The following is a 24239-nucleotide window of genomic DNA, read 5'->3' on the forward strand; positions in this document are numbered from 1 at the left end:
AGAGGATTTTGGAACAATACAAAATACTACAATTGAACACCAGATTGGCAAGGTTAAACACCCCCCTCCAGACTCCCTTTCGCTATTTGGTTCATATTTCCCAACAATCTTTTTATATTCTCCTGTAGAAATATTTAGCAATTTCCCTTTAAATTGCGATTGTCACTGCTACAGCATTTGCGATAAAGCACTGCATGTTCTTATACCATTGTGTGAAAATAATCCTTCTAAAATTCTCTCTTGATACTTCCACTAGTCATCAGTCTCTGAAACACTATCGAGTCATTAAGCGGACCTAGACTGATGCCTAGGCAAAAGAAATGGGGAGTAAAACATGCCTCAGCAGTTAGTTAAACTTCAGACACACCAGGTTTTCAAAAAATAGTTCAATACATTCTATTAAATTCAAAAAGACAATAGAATAAATGGGCGAACAAAAGTTATACAGCACACTTGTATCAAAACCAGATATGCATATTTCATTACAAACTGAACATTCTGTTGACTTGTACAATACTTCATAAAGTGACCTGATCAGGAAAACATTGATCTAATTGAACATTCCAGTAACAGTTCACTTGATCTAAAACAGCAGTTTTAAACTGATACAACTATGTCAGGAACATATGCAGAAAAATACACCTCTCCTCACATCACACACACACACACACACACACACACACACACACACACACACACAAAAAAGTGGCAGTAAAAATACATAATACGTTTACATCATAATTAGATGAACCCCGAGGCAAAGAATCAGGCAGTATACGGAATAAGAGAGAGAATAAGGATGAATACATCACTGGTTCTTGTATTAGTATACAACATACACAGCTTTCTTAAAAATATAACCGATATATGTAAATAAGAAAACTAATTTAATATAATTTTAATTCCTTCAAAATATTGCCACTTTTAAATTAACAAGAAACAGTAGTATTTCTACACAAGTTGTTCATACCAATATAATCTTTGCACTAAAAATATTTCACAAGACTGTTAATTCTCCTGTGCAACGGTTGCAACAATTAAATGTGATATTTTCATATCGGGTATATGGGTGAAATCGTCCTATGCTCTTTTTATTTGAAAGAAATGAAGTTGGTGAAGTATCACAGAATGGTATATCTGCTGTTCCTTTGCTGCACAGTGTAGGGTCCAACATCTTCAAAACCTGCAAATACAAGAACAGGAATCAGAGTATTTAAAATGCTAAATCAGCTAATTAAGTAGTTTACTCCAATAGTCAAAGCACAGGAGAAAGCCACTAAAACTATTAGGTGCCTGCAGAGAAAAAATATACAAGCAATAATTTGTTTCATTTTTTATTTGTAGCATTTGTAACAAGATGGATGAATCACAGAATCCCTACAGTACAGAAGGAGACCATTGGCCCATAGAGTCTTTCTCAACCTCCCAAAAGAGCACTCTACCACTTTCCTGCCCACCCTACACTATCCCTTTAACCCTGCAACCTAACCAACACATCCTTGGACACCAAGAGGCAATTTAGCATGGCCAATCCATCTAACCTGTACATCTTTTGACTGTGGGAGGAACCAAACCCAGATCTCTGGAGCACAGTGCAAACCACTATGCCACCCTATTGATAGCTCAAATAGAAATAAATATGATTGCAACCATGTCTCTGTAGTGGCTAAATGACCAAAGCTGGGATCTGAATATTCAAGGGCATTCATCTATTTCAGAAGAACAGGAAGAAAATGAAGAGGAAGTGGTAAATAAAGTATAATGGTGCAAAATTATCTTGGTTTGGGGATCAAAATATAGAATTAGTTTGTGGAAATAAGAAATAGCAAAGGAAAGTAGTCACTGGTGGGAGTGTTCAGACTGAAAAGTAGCTATGCCATAGGACAATTTATAAATCAAGAAATAATGGGGGAATTTAAGAAAGATTCTACAACAATTATGGGTGATTGTAATTTTCCTATAGATTGGACAACTTAAAATTGGCAAAGGTAACCTGGAAGATGAGTTCATAAGAGTTTATTTGTGGCAGTTTCTAAGCACAATATCTTCTTGAGCCAACCAGGAAACTAGGCTATTTTAGACCTGGTAACTTGTAAGCGACAGGATTAATTAATCACCTCTTAATAAAGCATCATCTAGGCAAGAGTGATCATATCATGCTGAGAAATTTGATTCAAAAACTCATGTCTTGCAATTACAAGTGTATGAAGACATTCTTGGCTAAAGTAGAATGAGAAAATAGGTTAAAAGGACTTCCGGGGGTGCGGCGATGACCAGCTAAGTCGCACGTTTCGGCAGCTCCCGGTGGAACGGACTTTTGGGCTCTTAATAGGAGCCCCAACGGCAATTTTAATGGCTAAAAACACTGTGCGGTAAACCAGAAGGGAATCCCCCCTGGACACGGATGGAAAAAGGAGAGGAAAGTGGCCGGATTGCGGTGGATCCTTTAGAGCAGCGGCAAGGAAGGCAAGCAAAAACCAAGATGGCGTCGGAAGGTGGCAGTTTAATATGGGGCCCTGAACAACACGAGTTTTTGAAACGCTGCGTGGAAGAGCTTAAAAAGGAGATGAAGAAGGAGCTGTTGGCCCCGATATTACAGGCGATTGAAGGGCTAAAAGATGAGCAAAAGACCCAGGAGCGGGAGCTTCGGGTCGTGAAGGCAAAGGCTGCCGAGAACGAGGGCGATATACAGGGCCTGGTGGTGAAGACGGAGATGCACGAGGCACACCATAAACGATGTGTGGAAAGGCTGGAGGTGCTGGAGAATAATGCGAGGAGGAAGAATTTAAGGATTCTTGGTCTTCCTGAAGGTGCGGAGGGAGCGGACGTCGGGGCATATGTGAGCACGATGCTGCACTCGTTAATGGGAGCGGAGGCCCCGACGGGTCCGCTGGAGGTGGAGGGAGCCTATCGAGTTATGGCGCGAAGACCGAGGGCTGGAGAAATTCCTCGAGCCATAGTAGTGAGATTCCTCCGTTTTAAGGACAGAGAGATGGTCCTAAGATGGGCAAAGAAAACTCGGAGCAGCAGATGGGAGAACGCGGTGATCCGCCTATATCAAGACTAGAGTGCGGAGATGGCGAGAAGGAGGGCGAGCTTTAATCGGGCCAAGGCGGTGCTTCATAAAAAGAAGATCAAATTTGGAATGCTGCAGCCGGCAAGACTGTGGGTCACATATCAAGGGAAGCACCACTACTTTGAAACGGCGGATGAGGCGTGGACATTTATTGTTGAAGAGCAATTGGAATGAGTGGGTTATTAAAAAAGAACGTTTGAGACAAAGTGGTGGGGCGAATATGGGGGGCGAAGAGGGGGGGAAAAAGGGGGTAAAGAGATGATTTTTATGTTGTTAATCCTGTGACCCGGTAACGTTTCTCTCTTCCACAGGTTGTGGGGGAGGGAGGAAGGGAGGTGGAGGAGCTGGGGGCGTTGGCCATTGGGGGCGGGGCCAAAAGGAAAGCACAGGCTTTGTTCCCGTGCTATGATAATTATGGCGGGAATAGGGAAGCAGGAAGGAGGGGGCGTCGCACGGTGCGAGCCGAGGTCACGGGGGGGGGAAGCCGAGGTCGGCCAGAGTTTGCTGACTTCTGGGAGCAACATGGGGGTTGTAACTACACTAGTGGGGGATCTAGCGGGGGGGGGTGGGAGGGGGGGATTTACTGGGTTGCTGCTGCTGGGGTGAAGGGGGAGCTGGTATGGGGTGGGGTGGGCGGGGCAGGGGGGCACCGCCTGGGGGGGGACACAGCTGCGTGGGAACCGGGTGAGGAGCTGGGTAAAAGGGGATGGCTAATCGACAAGGGGGGGGGGGGGGGGGGGGGGGGTAAAGAGCCCCCCAACCTGGCTGATCACGTGGAATGTGAGAGGGCTGAACGGGCCGATAAAGAGGGCACGGGTACTCGCACACCTAAATAAACTTAAGGCAGATGTGGTTATGTTACAGGAGACGCATTTGAAACTGATAGACCAGGTTAGACTACGCAAAGGATGGGTGGGGCAGGTGTTTCAATCGGGGCTAGATGCGAAAAACAGGGGGGGGGGGTGGCTATATTAGTGGGGAAGCGGGTAATGTTTGAGGCAAAGACCATAGTGGCGGATAGTGGGGGCAGATACGTGATGGTGAGTGGCAAATTACAGGGGGAGGCGGTGGTCTCAGTGAACGTATATGCCCCGAACTGGGATGATGCCAACTTTATGAGGCGCATGTTAGGATGTATCCCGGACCTAGAGGTGGGGAAGTTGGTAATGGGTGGAGATTTTAATACGGTGCTGGACCCAGGGCTGGACAGATCAAGGTCCAGGACTGGAAGGAGGCCGGCAGCAGCCAAGGTGCTTAAAGACTTTATGGAGCAGATGGGAGGAGTAGACCCCTGGAGATTTAGTAGACCTAGGAGTAAGGAGTTTTCGTTTTTCTCCTATGTCCACAAAGTTTATTCGCGAATAGACTTTTTTGTTTTGGGAAGGGCGTTGATCCCGAAGGTGAGGGGGACGGAGTATATGGCTATAGCTATCTCGGATCACGCTCCACATTGGGTGGACTTGGAGATAGGGGAGGAAAAAGAACGGCCTCCACCCTGGAGAATGGACATGGGACTAATGTCGGATGAGGGGGTGTGTCTAAGGGTGAGGGGGTGTATTGAAAAGTACTTGGAACTCAATGATAATGGGGAGGTCCAGGTGGGAGTGGTCTGGGAGGCGCTGAAGGCAGTGGTTAGAGGGGAGCTGATATCAATCAGGGCACATAAAGGAAAGCAGGAGAGTAGGGAACGGGAGCGGTTGCTGCAAGAACTTCTGAGAGTGGACAGGCAATATGCGGAGGCACCGGAGGAGGGACTGTACAGGGAAAGGCAAAGGCTACACGTAGAATTTGATTTGCTGACTACGGGTACTGCAGAGGCACAGTGGAGGAAGGCACAGGGTGTACAATACGAATATGGGGAGAAGGCGAGCAGGTTGCTGGCCCACCAATTGAGGAAAAGGGGAGCAGCGAGGGAAATAGGGGGAGTGAGGGATGAGGAGGGAGAGATGGAGCGGGGAGCGGAGAGAGTGAATGGAGTGTTCAAGGCATTCTATGAAAGATTATATGAAGCTCAGCCCCCGGATGGGAAGGAGAGAATGATGTGCTTTCTGGACCAGCTGGAATTTCCTAAGGTGGAGGAGCAGGAGAGGGTGGGACTTGGAGCACAGATCGAAATGGAGGAAGTAGTGAAAGGAATTAGGAGCATGCAGGCGGGGAAGGCTCCGGGACCGGATGGATTCCCAGTTGAATTTTACAGGAAATGTGTGGACTTGCTCACCCCGCTACTGATGAGAACCTTTAATGAGGCAAGGGAAAGGGGACAGCTGCCCCCGACTATGTCAGAGGCAACGATATCGCTTCTCCTAAAGAAAGAAAAAGACCCACTGCAATGCGGGTCCTATAGGCCTATTTCCCTCCTGAATGTAGACGCTAAGATTCTGGCCAAGGTAATGGCAATGAGGATAGTGTCCCGGGGGTGGTCCATGAGGACCAAACTGGGTTTGTGAAGGGGAGACAGCTGAATACGAATATACGGAGGCTGCTAGGGGTAATGATGATGCCCCCACCAGAGGGGGAAGCGGAGATAGTGGTGGCGATGGATGCCGAGAAAGCATTTGATAGAGTGGAGTGGGATTATTTGTGGGAGGTGTTGAGGAGATTTGGCTTTGGAGATGAGTATATTAGATGGGTACAGCTGCTGTATAGGGCCCCGATGGCGAGCGTGGTCACGAATGGACGGGGGTCTGCATATTTTCGGCTCCATAGAGGGACGAGGCAGGGATGTCCTCTGTCCCCATTATTGTTTGCACTGGCGATTGAGCCCCTGGCAATAGCATTGAGGGGTTCCAGGAAGTGGAGGGGAGTACTCAGGGGAGGAGAAGAACACCGGGTATCTCTGTATGCGGACGATTTGTTGTTGTATGTGGCGGACCCGGCGGAGGGGATGCCAGAGATAATGCAGATACTTGGGGAGTTTGGAGAATTTTCAGGATATAAACTGAACATGGGGAAAAGTGAGTTGTTTGTGGTGCATCCAGGGGGGCAGAGCAGAGAAATAGAGGACTTACCGCTGAGGAAGGTAACAAGGGACTTTCGCTACTTGGGGATCCAGATAGCCAAGAATTGGGGTACATTGCACAGGTTAAATTTAACGCGGTTGGTGGAACAGATGGAGGAGGACTTCAAGAGATGGGACATGGTATCCCTGTCACTGGCAGGGAGGGTGCAGGCGGTTAAAATGGTGGTCCTCCCGAGATTCCTTTTTGTGTTAAGTGCCTCCCGGTGGTGATCACGAAGGCTTTTTTCAAAAGGATTGAGAAGAATATCATGAGTTTTGTGTGGGCTGGGAAGACCCCGAGAGTGAGGAGGGGATTTTTGCAGCGTAGTAGGGATAGGGGGGGACTGGCACTACCGAGCCTAAGTGAGTACTACTGGGCCGCCAATATCTCAATGGTACGCAAGTGGATGGGAGAAGAGGAGGGAGCGGCGTGGAAGAGATTGGAGAGGGCGTCCTGCAGGGGGACTAGCCTACAAGCTATGGTGACGGCGCCGTTGCCATTCTCACCGAAGAAATACACCACAAGCCCGGTGGTGGTGGCTACTCTGAAAATCTGGGGGCAGTGGAGACGGCATAGGGGTAAGACGGGAGCCTCGGGGTGGTCCCCGATAAGAAATAACCATAGGTTTGCTCCGGGGAGAATGGATGGGGGATTTGGAACATGGCAAAGAGCAGGAGTAACACAATTGAGAGATCTGTTTGTAGATGGGACATTTGCAAGTCTGGGAGCGCTGACCGAAAAATATGGGTTGCCCCAAGGGAATGCATTCCGGTATATGCAACTCAGGGCTTTTGCGAGGCAACAGGTGAGGGAATTCCCGCAACTCCTGACGCAGGAGGTGCAGGACAGAGTGATCTCAAAGACATGGGTGGGGGACGGTAAGGTATCAGCTATATATAGGGAAATGAGGGACGAGGGGGAGATTATGGTAGACGAGCTGAAAGGGACATGGGAAGAGGAGCTGGGGGAGGAGATTGAGGAGGGGCTGTGGGCTGATGCCCTAAGTAGGGTAAACTCATCGTCCTCGTGTGCCAGGCTAAGCCTGATACAATTTAAGGTGTTACACAGGGCGCATATGACTCGAGCACGGCTCAGTAAATTTTTTGGAGTAGAGGATAGGTGTGCGAGATGCTCGAGAAGCCCAGCGAATCACACCCACATGTTCTGGTCATGTCCGGCACTACATGGGTTTTGGGTGGGGGTGACAAAGGTGCTTTCGAAGGTGGTGGGGGTCCAGGTCGAACCAAGCTGGGGGTTGGCTATATTCGGGGTTGCAGAGGAGCCAGGAGCGCAGGAGGCGAAAGAGGCTGATGTTTTGGCCTTTGCGTCCCTAGTAGCCCGGCGCAGGATACTGTTGATGTGGAAGGAAGCCAAGCCCCCGGGTGTGGAGACCTGGATAAATGACATGGCAGGGTTTATAAAGTTGGAACGGATTAAGTTCGTCCTAAGGGGATCGGCTCAAGGGTTCACCAGGCGGTGGCAACCGTTCGTCGAATACCTCACAGAAAGATAGAGGGAATGGAAAAGAAGAAGACAGCAGCAGCAACCCGGGGGGGGGGGGGGGGGGGGGGGGGGGGGAAGAGAGGGAGGAACCAGAAGGACTCTCAGGGATGTTAGTGTACATGTATAATATGTATAGGTTGTTGTTATAGGTAATTGTATATTGGACTGGTGAATTGTATTTTTGGAGAGTATTTATTTGGGACAAGGCAGTTGCCATTTAGTTTTGTTTTTTAATTTTGATGTTGTTTATATATTATTTATTTCTTGCTTAAAACTGGCCATTGTTATTTATATTGTTATATTACTGTGTAAAGGATACACAATGTACTGTCATGGTTGGCCAAAAACTTTGAATAAAATATATTTAAAAAAAAGAAAATAGGTTAAAAGGCAAGACAGTAGAGAAACATTGATAGACATTTAAATAAATATTTCCTATCACCCAATAAAGATAAAGGGCTGGATTCTTTGCCGGCGGGATGCTCCGTTTTGCCGGCAGCCCGGGGGTTTCCCGACGACGTGGGGCTGCCCCACAATGGGAAACCCCATTGACCAGCCGGCATTACAGAGCATCCCGTCGGCGGGGTGGAACAGAAATGTGGCACGGCAGGACGGAGAATCCAGCCCAAAATCTACTGAGAAAGACCCTACCAGAAGTATGAACTATCCATGGCTAACTAAGGAAGTTAAGGATAGCATTAAATTGAAACAAAAGATCTATAATGCTGGGACATTTATAGAGATGACCAAAAAATAATCAAAATGGAGAAATTGAGTACGAGAGAAAATGAGCAAATATTAAAAACATATAGTAAAAGCTTCAACAAGTCGAGATAGTGAAAATGAGCACTGATCCCTTACAAGAGCGAGACTGAAGAATTAGTCATAGGGAACAAAGCAACAGCAGAAACTTTGAACAAGTATGTTGTAGCTGCCTTCACCCAAGGGCATCTCTTATCTTGCCCTGAACCTACCATCTTTCTCCCCCCCATACCTTCTTCAAACTCATTGTCTCCATGTCAGATTGTAAATTGCTCCCTCTAATCGAGTACATCAAGTAATTTCGATCCCCTTTCATCACCATCTCCTCAATAAAAGATCCTACCCCATCTGTCCTTGCAGGCTGCATTTGGTGGTTAAAGGAAGGAATATAGAGGCAAAAGACCCAATAGCTAGACAGTTGGGAGTCTAAAAGTGCATTTGTTGTATACAAAGAACAGTACACCACAGGAACAAGCCCTTTGACCCTCCAAGCCTGCGCTGATCATGATAACTATGTAAACTAAAGCCTTCGGCACTTCCAGGGTCCGTATTCCTTTATTCCCATCCTATTAATGTATCCATCAAGATGCCTCAAATGCTGCTATCGTACCTACTTCTACCACCTTACCGGTTGCATACATTACATTTTCCATTACTTTTATTTGATTTTTAACATTACCATTTTAATCATACAACACAAGCCAAAATAACCCCCCCCCCCCCCCGACACACCCCAATAACACCCAACAAAAGAGCCCCTCGCCCCCCCCTAGCAGCTGACGGTAACTAACTCTTTAAAATGTAATATAAACAAACACCTTTTCTTTTGGAAACCCTCATTGACACCCCTCAAAATAAACTTGACTTTCTCCAAATGCAGAAACTCCATCGAATCCCGCAGCCTTACCGAGGCACTGGGCAGAGAAGCTGACCTCCACCCCAACAGAACCAGCCTCCGAGCAATCAGCGAGGCGAAAGCTAAAATATCTGCCCCCGCTCCAGTCTGCAGCTCCGTCAAGCCCACACCCCAGAAACAGCCCCCAGGGGACTGGGCTCCAAATCCATGTGCAAGATCACCGACATGGTGCGAAAAAAGCAACCTCCAAAATCTCATTGGCTGGACCCCTCCCACTCTGCTCACAAATGTCCTCCACCCCCTCAAAAAAACGTCATCCTTGACTCTGTTAGGTGCACCCCATGCACCACCCATCCTTGTGCACGAGGTTGAGACATTCACCGTCCGCAGCATCTCACACCACAGCGCTATCCCAAGCTCCTCTTCCCACTTGGCCTTGACCCCGTCCAATGACACCCTATCCTCCTCCAACATATCGCCGAGATGACCACCACCCCCGTCCAGCCCCATCACTGACAACACCCTCTCCAACAACGAGGAAGGCGGCACCACCGGAAAAGTTGGGAAAACCTTCCTTGCAAAATCCTGCACCTGCATATACCTAAAGGCCACCCCCTCCCCCAAGAAATCTCAACTTCTCCATCAACACCTCCAAACTCACGAACTGCCCTTCTAGAAATAAGTCCTTCATTTCCATCACCCCTCTCTCCACCCATCTCCAAAACCTAGCACCCAACCTCTCCGGCTCAAAACAGTGATTCCCTCGGATCGACATCAACTCCGCCCCTAGTTAAAGCGCTGCTGAAATTGCCTCCATATCTTCAATGTGGCCACCACCACTGGACTCCCAGAACATTTCCGAGGCGAACGGGAGCACCGCCGTTGCCAGGGCCTGCAACCCCGAACCCTCACTTCAACTTCACCCACAAAACCTCTGGCTCTTAACCCCAACCTCACAACTTCTCGGTGTTCACCGCCCAATAACGCAACAAGTTTGGAAGGGCCAGACCCCCTGACTGCCGCCCTCTCTGAAGCACGTCTTCCTAATCCTTGCTACCTTACCTGCCCAAACAAATGACAAAATCAACCGTTCCACCCCCATAAAAGCGTTTTCAGCCAAAAGAACGGTAGGCACTAAAATAAGAATAAAAACCGTGCAAAACAATCATCTTTCCTGCCTGCACCAGACCTGCCAACGATAGGGGAAGGCTATCCTACATCTGTAAATCCGCCTTGACCCTATCCACCAGGCTTGTGAAATTCAATTAACAAAGCCGAACCCAGTCTTAAGCCATCTGCACTCCCAGTTATCTAAAGTGGGTAGTCACCACCCAAAACGGGAACCCCCCCAAACCGGCTCCTGCCCCCGGAGAAGACACCAAAAAACATTTCACTCTTTTCCATATTCAGCTTATAACCTGAAAAAGCCCAGAATCTCCTGAGCAGCCCCATTGTATCCCATCGTGGAACGAGGGTAGGAGATGCACAACAACAAATTATCGGCATACAAAGATACCGTATGCTCCACCCCCACCCCATACTATCCCCTTCCACGTATCCGAGCACCTCAGTGCAATGGCGAAGGGCTCTATCGCCAGCGCAAACAAGAAGGGGGACATGGGGCACCCCTGCCTCGTTCCCCTATCAAATGAAAATAACCCAAATTCACCTCGTTCATAAGCATGCTCGCGTTCGGTTCCCTATGTAACAATTTGACCCATGCCAGAAACTTAGGGTCAATCCCAAACCTCTCTAACACTGCAAACAAATCGCTCCACTCTACACCGTCAAATGCCGTCCCCACGTCAAGCACCACCATCTCCGGCTCCCTCCCCTCGGATGGGGAGATCAATACATTTAACAAAACACCGCACGTTCGAAAATACCTGCCTACCTTTACGAACCCTGCCAGATCTTCCCTAATCACCTGCGGGAGGCACTCCTCCAACCTAAGCGCCAAAATCTTGGCATCCACATTTAGAAGAGATATTGGCCTATACAACCCGCACTCTACTGGGTCCTTATCCTTATTTTAAACAACGACGAGGAGGATGCCTGTCCCATTGTCTCCAGGAGTACCCTCTTAGCCACAGCATCTTCGAAGATTTCCAGCAACAGGAGCACCAGCCTATTCAGAAATATATTATAAAACTCCATCAGGAACCAATTGGCTCCAGTGTTGTGCCCGTTTGCATCTTCTCTATCGCCGTCCGAACCTCCTCCATCCCATTGGCTCTTCCAGCTCTGCCCTCTCTTCCCCTTCTACCCTAGGACACTCCAACCCCCCAAAAAAAAATCCCTCATGTCTGACTCATCCCCTGCTGGCTCCGAACTGTACAACATTTTCTAAAACTCCTCAAATGCCTTGTTCACCTGCTCCAGTGCCACCAGCAGCTCCCCTGCACCATCCCGGACCCGAAAAATCTCTTGTGCAACTACCTGTGGGCGTAGCTGGCCCACCAGCAAACGACTGGCCTTCTCCCCATATTCATACACTACTCCCATCGACCGAGTCCTTGGAGAGAGTCCTTGTGGAACATGCCAAATTTCCTTAGTTTTTTTAAGAAGTAAAGACGCAATTGTGCTTTCTTAGTGATAGCGTCGACATGGGTTGACCAGGACTGATTTTTAGTGATGTCCACATCTAGGATTTTGAAGCCGTCAACCATCTTCACCTCTGCCCCGTTGATGCAGACAGGGGTATGTATAGTACTTTGCTTCCTGAAGTCAATAACCAGCTCTTTAGTTTTGCTGGCATTGAGGGATAGATTGTTGTCGTTACACCACTCCACTAGGTTCTCCATCTCCCTCCTGCATTCTGACTCGTCGTTGTTCGAGATCTGACCCACTATGGTCGTGTTGTCAGAAAACCTGTAGATGGAGTTGGAACCAAATTTTGCCACGGAGTTGTGTGTGTATAGGGAGTAAAGTAGGGGGCTAAATACACAGCCTTGAGGGGCCCCAGTATCGAGGACTATTGTGGAGGAGGTGTTGTTGTTTATTCTTACTTATTGTGGTCTGTGAGTCAGAAAGTCGAGGATCCAGTTACAGAGTGAGGTGCCAAGTCCTAGGTTTTGGAGCTTTGATATGAGCTTGGCTGGGATTATGGTGTTGAAGGCGGAGCTGTAGTCAATAAATAGGATTCCGATGTATGTGTCCTTGTTACCGAGATGCTCTAGGGATGAGTGTAGGGCCAGGGAGATGACATCTGCTGTGGAACAATCGGAGCAGAGTAGGGACAGGTTGAAGATGTCCACGAACACATCTGCCAGCTGGCCTGCACAGGCTCGGAGTGCACGACAAGGGATGCCGTGACGTTGGATATGGGTGTGTCCGGGGCTTCTGGGGCACTCAACAGCAGATTGATTGTTTCGTGCTCGAACAGAGCATAGAATGCATCAAGTTCATCGGGGAGGGGTGCGCTGCTGCTGGAGATACTGCTCAGCTTCACTTTGTAGCCGGTATGTTGTTTAGGCTTTGCCACAACCGACGAGAATCTGTAACGCTAGTCTGTGACTCTAGCTTGGTCTGATATTGTCTCTTGGCATCCCGAATGGCTTTGTGGAGGTCGTACCTGGATTCCTTGTGTAGGTCAGGATCGCCTGATTTGAACGCCTCAGGCCTGCCCTTCAGTAGGGAGTCAATCACCCGATTAAGCCATGGTTTCTGGTTGGGAACGCAGTCGTCCACACATTTGTTGATGTCTGTGACGGTAATAGCATACTCTTTAGGTTGGTCGCTGATTTCTTAAATATGGACCAGTCCACTGTCTCCAAGAAGTCACATACATCTATCCAGCTTCGGATTCAGCATGGTTTTCAAGTCCGGGGGCCCCCAGTATTAACTGATATGTATCCAAATTCAATATGGCAGTCACCATCCTCTTCATGTACCCCACATCGTCCCAATACGGGGTATGCACACTAACCATCACCACCAGCCTCCCCTCCAATGCACTCGATACCATAACATACCTGCCCCCCTGGTCTGCCACCACTTTCTCCATCTGAAACTCGCTCTCTCTTACCACCAGTATTATTACCCCCTGGCCCTGCTATCAAAGCCTGAGTAAAACACCTGACTTACCCAACCCGGTCCTTCATCCTCAGATGGGTCTCCTGCAGCAGCACCACGTCAACTCTCAAGCTCTTCAAATGTGAGAAGACTCACTTGTTTAACCTGGCCGCCCAAACCTCGAACGTTCACATTACCATACGGACATGGGGTTTCGTACCCCTTGCCCTTCCCTTACCTGTCAGCCATGATCACTGCTCCTGGCCCTGCCCAGCCAGAGGGACCCAACCCTACCCCTGATCACAGTCAGCCAACTGCCCCTCCCCTCACTCCCCAGAAGCTCCCCCAGCCACTTCTTCTCGAAACCACTTCTCCCTGCATACTCCCCATCCCCCCACATTCACACTTCCCAGGCCCATCGAAGCCTGTCCACACAGTTTGCAATGGCTGTGGCCTCTCCCCCCACATCGCTCCCGTTTGCCAACCTTTGTTTGGTAAAGAGGTGGCCCCTGCCAGAGCCCCTCCTCCCACAAGCCCAATACCAAAAAACACCAACGTACATACTCCCCTATACCCAGTCCCTCCAAACATCTCGACAAAATAGACCCTTAAAGAAATGGAAACAAATCCCAACATATTACCCCAATGCCCTCAAACTATACCCTCGCAACCACACCATAAACAAAGTCCAAACTCAGTTGAGTCCCAGTCCTTCAGCCTTCACAACAGCCTCCTCCTCCGTTTCAAAGTAATCGTCCCTGGAGTTGTGTGCAACTCTTAACTTTGCCGGGTAGACCTTCCCAACCCACACGTTGCTCTTGTAAAACACCGGGTTTGCCCGACCAAAGGCCACCTGCCATCTTGCCAGCTCCGCTATGAGATCTCCGTATATGCAAACACCACTGCCTTCCCACCATACCTCTCTATTCTGCTTTGCCCATCTCAGCACTTTATTTTTCACCCGGTAGCTATGAAAGCAGATTATTACAGCTATTAGTGGTTCATTCGCCTTTGGCTTCAGCCGGAGCGCCCGGTGAGTCTATCGAGTCGGCTTCCGGCTCTCCCACAATCCGCAGGTTCTGCCTTTGTGACCTGTTCTCTAGGTCCTCCACTTTGGCTCACAGCCCTTTGTTTCTCTTCTCCACCCGTCGCAGTTCTTTGCCCATCGAGGTGAACTGGTCGCTATGCCGCGACAACCTCCTCCACCCCCTTCAACATTTCTCCTTGCTCCTGCACTGCCACTGTCTTTCCCAAAGCCTCCTTTATTGGGGCCAGGGTTATCATCCACCAACTCCTTGTGCGAGGTCAACATCTCTTTCCGATGCCTATTGAAATGTTTGCCGAACTGTCGTACAAACTCCACTGCCATCACTTCAACCAGCTTATCCACTGTAATGGGTGCAGCCCCACCTGGCAAACTTGCTTCTGCCATCCTTCCCCTCTTAGGATACCACACCGAACTGGAGCTCTCAGACAGATGATCGCTCGCACCTTTTCATCCCATATTCTTCTTTCTGGATTTTTGACATCCTTTAGTTGCCGCAAATTTTCCAGAGCTTAATCACAAAATTTTCCCCCTCACATTGGGCGAAAAAAGCCAAAACAACGAAAGCTCTAGCAGGAGCCACCCAACATGCAACCTCCACCTACATTTTGCCACCGGAAGACCCAGTTACATATATTTCTATAGTTCATTCATAGTTCTAATAATTAAACTTTTTATATTTCATGATAATCAAATATTATTTTAATGTTAGTGAGTCAGCTATAAAACATTGGAGATAAATTGCATGCAACTGTTTTGAAAGGAAACCAGTATTTGAACAGAAAACATTTCTGAGATTTAAAATCTCTTAAAACAGCAAGTTAAAAATCAATATTTTAACATATACTTTCATCTTCAAGCACATCCCAGATACCAGACTCTCATTAGCAGTGTTTGTAGTGTTGTGAAACCATTTCCATTCAGGATCATACTGTACCTTTTCAGCCATTTTCTCAGCTGGTGTGTTGCAGAATTCAACTTGGTTAGTCTTTTGTGCATTACTTGTATTCAGTTTTCCAAGGAGGCGAGAATTAACAGCCTCTGCTAACTTGAGATTGACAGCAGCAAGCTCTCCCGTGGTGTGTGGTTGTGCACTAGGATAGTAAGTTTGTTGTCGGCCCCATTGCAGAGATACCAAGAGTTCCTCAAGGAATCTGTGAAGTACAATAAAAATGGATGATTTTTTGAAAAAACTGGACCCTATGTGGAACTAACTTGTACAAAGTTAGATGCTTTATTCAGGGTAACTGTAATGTTTTTATTGGAGCACTATATTTGCAGTGCAATTGCTCATCTTGGATGGGAACGTAATTATGATAATAAGATAAAAGCAAAATAATGCAAATGCTGGAAATATGAAATAAAAGCAAAAATGCTGAGAAAACCCAGCAGGTCTGGCAGTACCCGAGGAGAGAGAAACATAATTAACAAGTCCAAGATAAATTTTCAGTTTAATGGAAGGGTCATATGGATGCAAAACGTTGACTCAGTTTCTCTTGCCACAGATGCTGCCAGCCTGCTGAGATTACCCAACATTTTCTATTTTTATTACTAAAATAACTCTTCTGATCAAAGTTTGCTACTATTTATGAAACCTTTAGAGACTGTTTCAAGTATTGGAAGCCTTTAAATATACTTGTAATCCAACCATAGTTTCTTCCAGGATTAACTTCATTAAATAGTGGTCATTTGGGTTTACTTTCATGGCCCAGATTTTGCAGGAAGAATTATGGTGACATTATCACTGTTTTTTTTAGAAAATATTTTATTAAGGCATTTATAATTTTAACAACCCGGTATCAAAAGGAACAAAACAAGATAAACACACCCATCAGGTAACAAACCCCAGCCAACATGGCTTACACAAACAGGACCCCTTTCCCCAGCCCCCCTTTCCACTGGTCTTCCTAACCTTACTCAAGCCCCCCCATGTCTCCCTTGTCGTCTCCCCCCCACTTAACAGCTTAATTTTTCTCGAAGACGTCGATGAACAGCTGTCACCTCCACAACCCCTGCAGCAATCCCCTCAAGGCGAACTTGATTTGAGTCCGAGAAACCCCGCCATGTCGCTAACCCATAGGGAGGCTCCGAGTCCTTGCATCCTAGTGGGATCCATCTCCGGGCCGCCAGGGAGGCAAAGGCCTCTCACCCCGACCTTCCGGATCTTCCGACACGCCAAAGATCGGCACCTCTGGACTCGGCACCATCCTCACCGTTAATACTTCTGACATGACATCAGCAAACCCCTGCCAGAAGCCCCTCAGCCTCGGACATGCCCAAAATATATGGATATGGTTCACAGGCCCTCCCGTAGTGCACCCAAACCTATCCTCCACCCCCTCAAAGAACCTGCTCATCCTGGACACCCTGTGGACCACCTTGAATTGTATCAGGCTGAGTTGTATCTGGCACACGACGAGGATGCATTGACTCGCCTCAGGGTCTCCTCCCATAATTCAGCCTCCAACTCCCCACCCAGCTCTTCTTCCACTTTCACTTTACCTCCCCGATCGGGGCTCCCTCCCACTCCATAAGTTCCTTGCAGATCTCTGAAACCTTTCCCTCCCCCACTCCTGCTCTCGACACTACCTTATCCTGTAGCCTCTGGGGTGGCAGCTGCGGGAAGGTCGAAACCTGCCTCCACACAGTCCCTCACGTGCAGATACTGGAACCCATTCCCACCTGCCAGCTCAAACTCATCCTCCAAGCTCGGGAAGCCCTCATCAATAAAGAGATCTCCAAATCTCTCGATGCCTGCCCGCTGCCACCTCCAGAACCCCCCCATCCAGCTCCCCCAGAGCAAACACGGTGGTTACCACATATCGGTGTCCACACCGACACTCCCTCCAGCTCCAAATGCTGCCCACTGTCCCCACACCCTCAGGGCTGCCGAGATTATCACTGTTGACCATGTAGGAGTAAATCAGACAGCAGGATCTGTACATGCACAATTAAATGTGGAGAATAAAATGCTGCAGTTACTCCGTTCCTCCAGAAGCTTCGCTGCACTGATACGTTACGGTGAGACTTGGCATTCAAATGCATGAAAGGTGTGAAGCTGTGGTACTTACACACTAGATACCCACTTAACTGACCAGAAAAGGTTAGGGCTTGATCTTTCAAGTGTAAGTGAAAATTGAAAGACTTGATAATTGTTTTTGCCAAACTCTCAGTGACAATGATAATTTTTATAATGTGGAGTTTCATTCTTTCAGATTTTAATTATTGTTTTAGATTATTTAAAAGTAAAAATGGAGCTCAATTCTTGGGAGACTATGTTCTCATGCCAGAGATGAATCGCCTCAAATATGCGCTTGTGCTGGGAGCAGAAATCCAAATGTGATTCCTATGTCTTGCTATTTAAATTTTTGCATGGTGAGGATTGCGAGGCATTCCCTAACGAATCCCGCCATGTGGCCACCCCCTTTTTCTCTGCAGAAAGCACTTAACTGCCTTTGATGTGGTCCAAGAAATATCATAGCTAGATGTTTATAAACATTACGGTTAATTTTACAGCAGGCTATTTGAGATTTACTCAAGCATGAAGAGAAAGGAGATTAAATAATCCAGACAGCTGGCTGTGTGCAAGCTGTCAATCACAGCCCAGTAAAATCAATTGTTGTGAATGAAAGCCTTCTAGATCAAATATCTGAGGGTTTAAACACAGTTGGTGTGATTTTGGCTTTCTGAGAATTTGCAGGTGCTGCTTTCTCTCCCTGGGGAGAGGCGAGTTTTAAGGCAATGTTTTTTTTCCCCACTGTCTCTGTCTGGACTGCTCTCTAGCTTCCGGGCAGGGGTCTCTGTAATGGGGGAGTTTCTGATGAGGGTTGGGTAGGCAGGATTTGCATTGTGAGGGGGGGGGGTCTGGGTCTCCAATGGAGTTTGGGGAAAACTCCCTAAAAGAGTTATCCACTTGGTCCACCGCGAGATCCACTGCGCCAGAGCCACGCTGGAAAATACTTGCACCAATTCTCGTCCATGTGAATCCTGGCCCAGAGGACCAGAGGCTTGGAAAATCCAGTTATCCAGCCCATCAATTTGACCTGTTTGCAAGCTCCTGATGGCACGGGGCGCGAACCTGGATACCACCGCCAGCGGGGTCTGGAACATCAGATCGGGATTGGCACCCACCTGTTTTCTGACAACCCTGGATTCTCTGCTGCGTCGGGAACTCCGCTACTTGCGGCAGAGAATCCTGCCCATGTTTCCTTTCTTTTATTTCGCTCGTTCTCCAATTTTTCCCCCTACTTATTTTAGATGATTTTCTGTTGGAATGATGCAATCTAACCTATACTTCCTAGTTCAGATGCTATGTCTCAGGAAAGATTCTTCAATTGGTTGAAGTGACATGTCAATGCCTGCTGCACTGCTTTGATTGTGTAATAAGTGCAAATCACAGTGTTAGCAGAAATTCTGTGAACAAGTGGAAGCTTAATGAATGACAAAAGCGGTTTGCTGGCCACTGCTCATAAAATTCAGGCCATTACTTTGTACGAGAATTCCTCTTTGCAATACTCAGGTGAATTGTTTTCTATACTTTACTTTCATCAAGTTAGAAAAAAATTCTCCCTTTTAAATAGGTCTCCTACATTACCATGCATTCTTCTATAACTAGGGCTGGGATTTTCCTCGACTGACTGGGACGGGCATGTTTCGTGGCTAGATTGGAAAATCTCAGGAGAAGGAGTTAGGCATATTTCCTGGCAGCATAATTTCAGGGTGAGATTGTCCCCTACTCCGGTCAATGATGGCTGCATTTCCCATCATAAAATGTCCGTAACTTAATTTTAATAAATTTGCAACTCATTGATGTGGCCACACACATTCCCCGATTTCAAATTTAAATCACACGTCAACATGATTTCAGAACACCGTGATTCACAACAGCTTTTGTGAGGCATGTTCCTGGCGACTTGGAACTTTGTGGGAAACGTGAAGCAAGTGCACACAACTTAGTGCAGCGCTCATGAGAATCCAAATACAAGGAAGCGGCTCTGCAGATTTGGGTGTGTTGGGAAAAGAGACAAGTCTCCGTGGCATGTCGTGGCTGACTTGTTCTGCCAGGGAAAGGGCGGGAGTGCCAGAGAGAATGGAACCTCGGGGCAGGGACAGCTGTGCAAGGCTCCGGGGGTGGGGGGAGTGTTCAATCGTCCACAACTGTGACAGTTCAATATCAACTTTATTGCCATGTTCGGAGTCTGGATTCGGAAGCAATTATATCAACTCAAGTAACACTATTTCCAGAGTATCAACGATTGTTCCTGCTGTGTTAACCCCTCATACTCAGATGTAAAATCAAACAAATGTCATGGCGCTGTCCCCGTGCCCTGCGAGAACTAGGATGTCAGCCTGCCCTGCCCCAACCATCATGGGGTCTCCAATGACCTGGGAGACCCCCCCCCCCCCCAGGTGCGTTACGACTGCTCCACATTTGCATGGACCAGGATAAACGGAACCCTGGCGAGGTTTCCCAGTCGCAGCCAGGGAGACCCTATATTTATATGAGCAATTATGATCATTTAAATATGCTGATCTGGATCACGGCGTCCAATGAGTTTCTGTTGAATCTCATGAGATGTTTCAAGCATTAAGAATCTTGCACGGCCTCTCGCCTTTCAACAACTTCATCCCGACATCAAGTCGGGTGCGGCGAGACTGCAGAATCGTGCCTCAGTGTCATTTTGGGTGAGTTTGAAGGGGTGTTTTCCACCAGCTTTTTGGGTGAGATCCAGGCCTCTATTCACCCACATTTCGTTACTTTATGGGGCTTGGGGCGTTTTCACCGGTAAAGGCCACACTTAGAAATGTTTTCAGCACTGGGGAACTAAACTCGCTGGCCAGAACAGCGCCTCTGAGACCGGGGCGCCATTTTGAAAGGGTGTCCCGATCACTAAGTAAGCTTGAGGGTTCTCCACACCCCCACCCACAGTCAATGGCAGGGTGGCCAGGTGCCAGGTAGTGCCCTTCCCCCGCACAGGGACTCCAATGGCCCCCAGGACTCCCAGAATAGCCATTATGCCTGGTCTACGTTTGTGGTGACCAGTACTCATCGGTGCCCGGGTGAGGCCTCGCTGTTGCGGTTGGTGATTCCCAGGAGCAGGGAGAAGGCGGCCTCAACCCAGCTGTGCATATTTAAATGAACCTAATGGGATGAATTTGAAAGCAATGTCATTACCATAGTTATCCATTTTAAGGCTATCCAAAAAATGTGCTTTAGATGGAGAACTCCAAAGAATTTAAATAGACTATTTTGCAAGAGAAGGTTTCTTTTATGGTAACATGAAATACAGGATGCAATTTCAGCAGATTGGACTTCAAACTCGAGAGACGTTTCAAGCATTGCGAATCTCACATGATTCAATGGTCTCGGCGCGACACCAAGTCGGGCTCGACAAGGTCAGTGAATCGCACCCACACTGTGGAGGAGTTTATTTCTATATCTAGTTGTTGGCATCATTGACAAGATAGCCCACCCTGCAACAGCCATTCCCAGGTTGACAAAACAAATCCAGGTTAACCTGCTGACATCAGGAGATGGTAGTGTAGTGATAATGTCTTTGGCCTAGTAATTCAGAGGGCCAGGCTAATGCGCTGGGGGTTTTATCCCATCATGGCAGCTGATTGATTTTGAAGTCAGTTAAATAATCTGGAATATAAAGTTAGTCTCAGTAATGGTGACCATGAAACTATCTTTGATTGTCGTGAAAAACAACCTGTTTCATTAATGTCCTTCAGGGAAGAAAATCTGCAGTCCTTATCTGGTCTGACCTACATGCGACTCCAGACCCACAGCAACTTGGTTGACTCCTCTGAAAAGGCAAGCCGGAATGCCCACATTCCATAAAATAAAATCTCTCGTCAAAACATATTTATCATTGGAGCCATGGTGTACAGTGTACTGAAACTGACAGAAAACTGGCTGAATTGTCTTTTTAAGAAGTGGTTCACACCTCCAAAATAAACAATGCATCGAAAGCACAGAAAAGAGAGGGAAGGAGAAACAATATCCATCAAGTAGAATAAAGTGTTGTGCTAAAGAACTAGGTTAACGTTGTTGAAATAAAATGGGAAATATAATGGGCGTTAGGTTGTTTGATCTAAATTGAAATGTTTAATAGTCAGTCACTTTACTATTATGATATATTTAGGGCTTGGGCAGTTAATGTCTAGCCTAAGAAAACTGGGACCTATTTACCTGCAGTTTAAGGGTTGAGAGTTTATCGCTTAATTGATAAAACATGATATGACTGCACAGGATAAAAACATACCTATGGGAGTCAACCATATCCTGACGAAATTGCTCACGTTCACTAAGAAGATCCTGTATTGCACTTTGGGTTTCTCTAACATGACGTTGCAGAGATGTCCTGGCATGGGTCAGCTCCTCTGTCATCACTCTGCATGAAAAGAAGATGAAGACATATATGATTTATTAAATTTCTAAATGTTTATGCATATTAAATGGAAAAATATATTTACCAAGAGTAAACATTTAACAAAGCCATTAAACATGGACCAAGAAACATTTTACATTATCTATAGAGCTCAAATTAAAAGGAATTTTGAAGCTGAAATACACATATATTGGCACAATAAATTTAATGAAAACACTGGCTAAAATCTATTAAACCTAATTATTGCACAATATCAAATTAGCATTTCAAAAATAAATGCACAATTTTGCTGAATGTATTTACTTAAATATATACAGTCAGGTACAGATATCTGTCTCAGGGTTCACAGATAATTTCCTGAGCAACTAAAACCAATGTAACCAGTCTAGGTTGCAAGATATCTGGTTTCACTATTTCAGTATTCTTTTATGTAGAATTGGACAGAACATGCAGCATAGAAACAGGCCAGTCAACCCAACTAGACCATGCCAGTGTTTATGCTCACTTCAAGCCTGCTGCCACCCTTCTTCATCTAACTTTGTCTACCCCTCTATCCCCTTCTCCCTCAGAAACGTATCTAGTTTCCCCTAAATGCATCTATACAATTTGCCTCAACTGATTCCTATAGGAGCAGGTAACACACTCTCATCATCACTCTTTCTTCTGAATGCCCTATTTGATTTTTGGGTGACTATATCTTATATTTTGGGCTTTTGTTTTGCTTTTCCCACAAGTGGAAATGTACTGTGTTGACTTGATCAGGAGCCTTTATAACTTTAAAGCCCTCTATTAGCTCACCCATGAGCCTTCTCTTTCAAGACAAAGGAGTCTCAGGGTGTACATCCCTGTAAATCTTTTTTGTACCATCTCCAGTGCCTCTATATTAGATTCATAAAATGGCAACCAGAACGACATACGGTACTCAAGTGCGGTCTGACCATGGTTAGCACATTCTTAATTTTTCAGTTCTATTCCTCTAGAAATAAACCTTTGTGCTTAGTTTGCTATTGTTATGACCTTATGGACGTGTCACAACATTTAGTGATGCGTGTATTTATACTCCCAAATCCCTTTGACCCTCTATGCCAAAATACTAAAATGTAATACCTCACATTTAGCTGTAATGAAACTCATGTGTGAGGTATTACATTTTAGTATTTTGGCATAGAGGTACAAAGGGATTTGGGAGTATACAAGTTAAGGCAATGATGAACTGCCTTCTTGAATTGCTGCAGTCCATGTATTGTGACAACACCCACAGTGCTGCTAAGAAAGGAGTTCCAGGATATGGACCCAATAATATAACTTGTTACTGTCCTCCATACTATATAACTATTGCCTACCCCAAACTGCACCATTTGGCATCACCTACTAATTTAGAAATTGCATATCCGAAGTCTAAACCATTAATATAAATTCTGAACCGCTGTGACCTATTTACAATCCTCTACCACTCTGAATAGCTATCCTTTCTGAAATAATTCATTGGGAATGATTTAACTGAACACCAGGATTCCACTGGAAAATTATAGGAAACACTGACCTTTGTTACCTTACGAGATACTTGTTTAACTTCACTTTTTTGTATGTAAAATTCACAGCACAATCTTACAAAAAGTATTGAAGCATTTTTAGTAAATTACATAGGCTTTAAAAATCAGAGAATTTCCCATGTATTTGAAATAGCAACTAATGTAGAAGGACAACTAGCATATTTACAGCAAGTACACTACCTCACGTCTGAGGAAAACGTTAATCATAGCATTCCCCACCCTACTACAAGTGATAATGATGCAAGCAAGCAATGGAATTAGAAAATGTTACTAAAGATGTAAAGTATATTGCTCATAAGCCGGTTCATACAAATGGCTGTAAAGTATGTAACCTGCTTGCAAGGAACTTGCTGCGCCATACATCACATTGTATGGTCATCCGCTCCAGCTGCTCAGAGAGCTGAGCTAGGTTTTGAGTCAAAGTCTCATTTTCCAGGATTAGCTGATTTTTTTCACGGGCCATGCGCTCGAAATGATACTGAAGGTCATTTCCAACAGAAGCTACAAGTAGTTTCTTTAGCTCACGATTTACCTGAAATAAAGGGGAAAAATATTTTGAATTAAATGAACTTTATACATATGAAAGCTACCAATTACTGCTCATCCTGCAGAGTTTGACTGGATTTTACTAGCCTAGAGGTGGTCTTGGAGGCAGGATGGCTGGCATGGGAAGGCAGCGGGTGGCATGCCCATTACTTTCCCGTCACCATGCCATCTTCCCGTTCCCAACAGCAAGAAAAATGATAGATGATCCTCCCCAGCCCAATTGAGCCAGTTGGGCCCCTTCCTGTCTCTGCTGGCATTTAAGCCACATGGGAAGACCACCAGGTAAATGCTGGTAGCCTCCAGTTGTAGGGCAGACTTACCTTTCAGACTCATTTTGGCCCAAGGAGGTGGAAGCATCAACAGCAAGGGCACCCCCATGGCAAGAGCACCGCCTGCCCTCACTGGGCTTGCTCACCTGGCCCAGATCCCCCTAGTCCACACCTACCTGGTTGAGAGAGTGCATGTCCAACATTTCCACCTCCTCCAGATGT

General features: G+C 46.5%; 1 protein-coding gene across 1 annotated transcript in view; it reads right to left on the reverse strand.

The window, feature by feature from the left end:
• Nucleotides 1-371: 371 nt before the first annotated feature.
• Nucleotides 372-24239, reverse strand: part of blzf1 (basic leucine zipper nuclear factor 1) — a 36439-nt gene continuing 12571 nt past the window's right edge. Inside the window, exons 4-7 of the mRNA XM_072513807.1 lie at nt 23535-23734; nt 21524-21652; nt 15193-15409; nt 372-1183 (exon numbers count right to left, since the gene is read on the reverse strand). Coding sequence (XP_072369908.1) covers nt 998-1183; nt 15193-15409; nt 21524-21652; nt 23535-23734 — 732 coding nt within the window. The 3' untranslated portion in view covers nt 372-997. The remainder of the gene's footprint in view (nt 1184-15192; nt 15410-21523; nt 21653-23534; nt 23735-24239) is intronic.

This window comes from Scyliorhinus torazame, chromosome 8, assembly GCF_047496885.1.
Source record: "Scyliorhinus torazame isolate Kashiwa2021f chromosome 8, sScyTor2.1, whole genome shotgun sequence".
NCBI classification, from domain to species: Eukaryota; Metazoa; Chordata; class Chondrichthyes; order Carcharhiniformes; family Scyliorhinidae; genus Scyliorhinus; species Scyliorhinus torazame.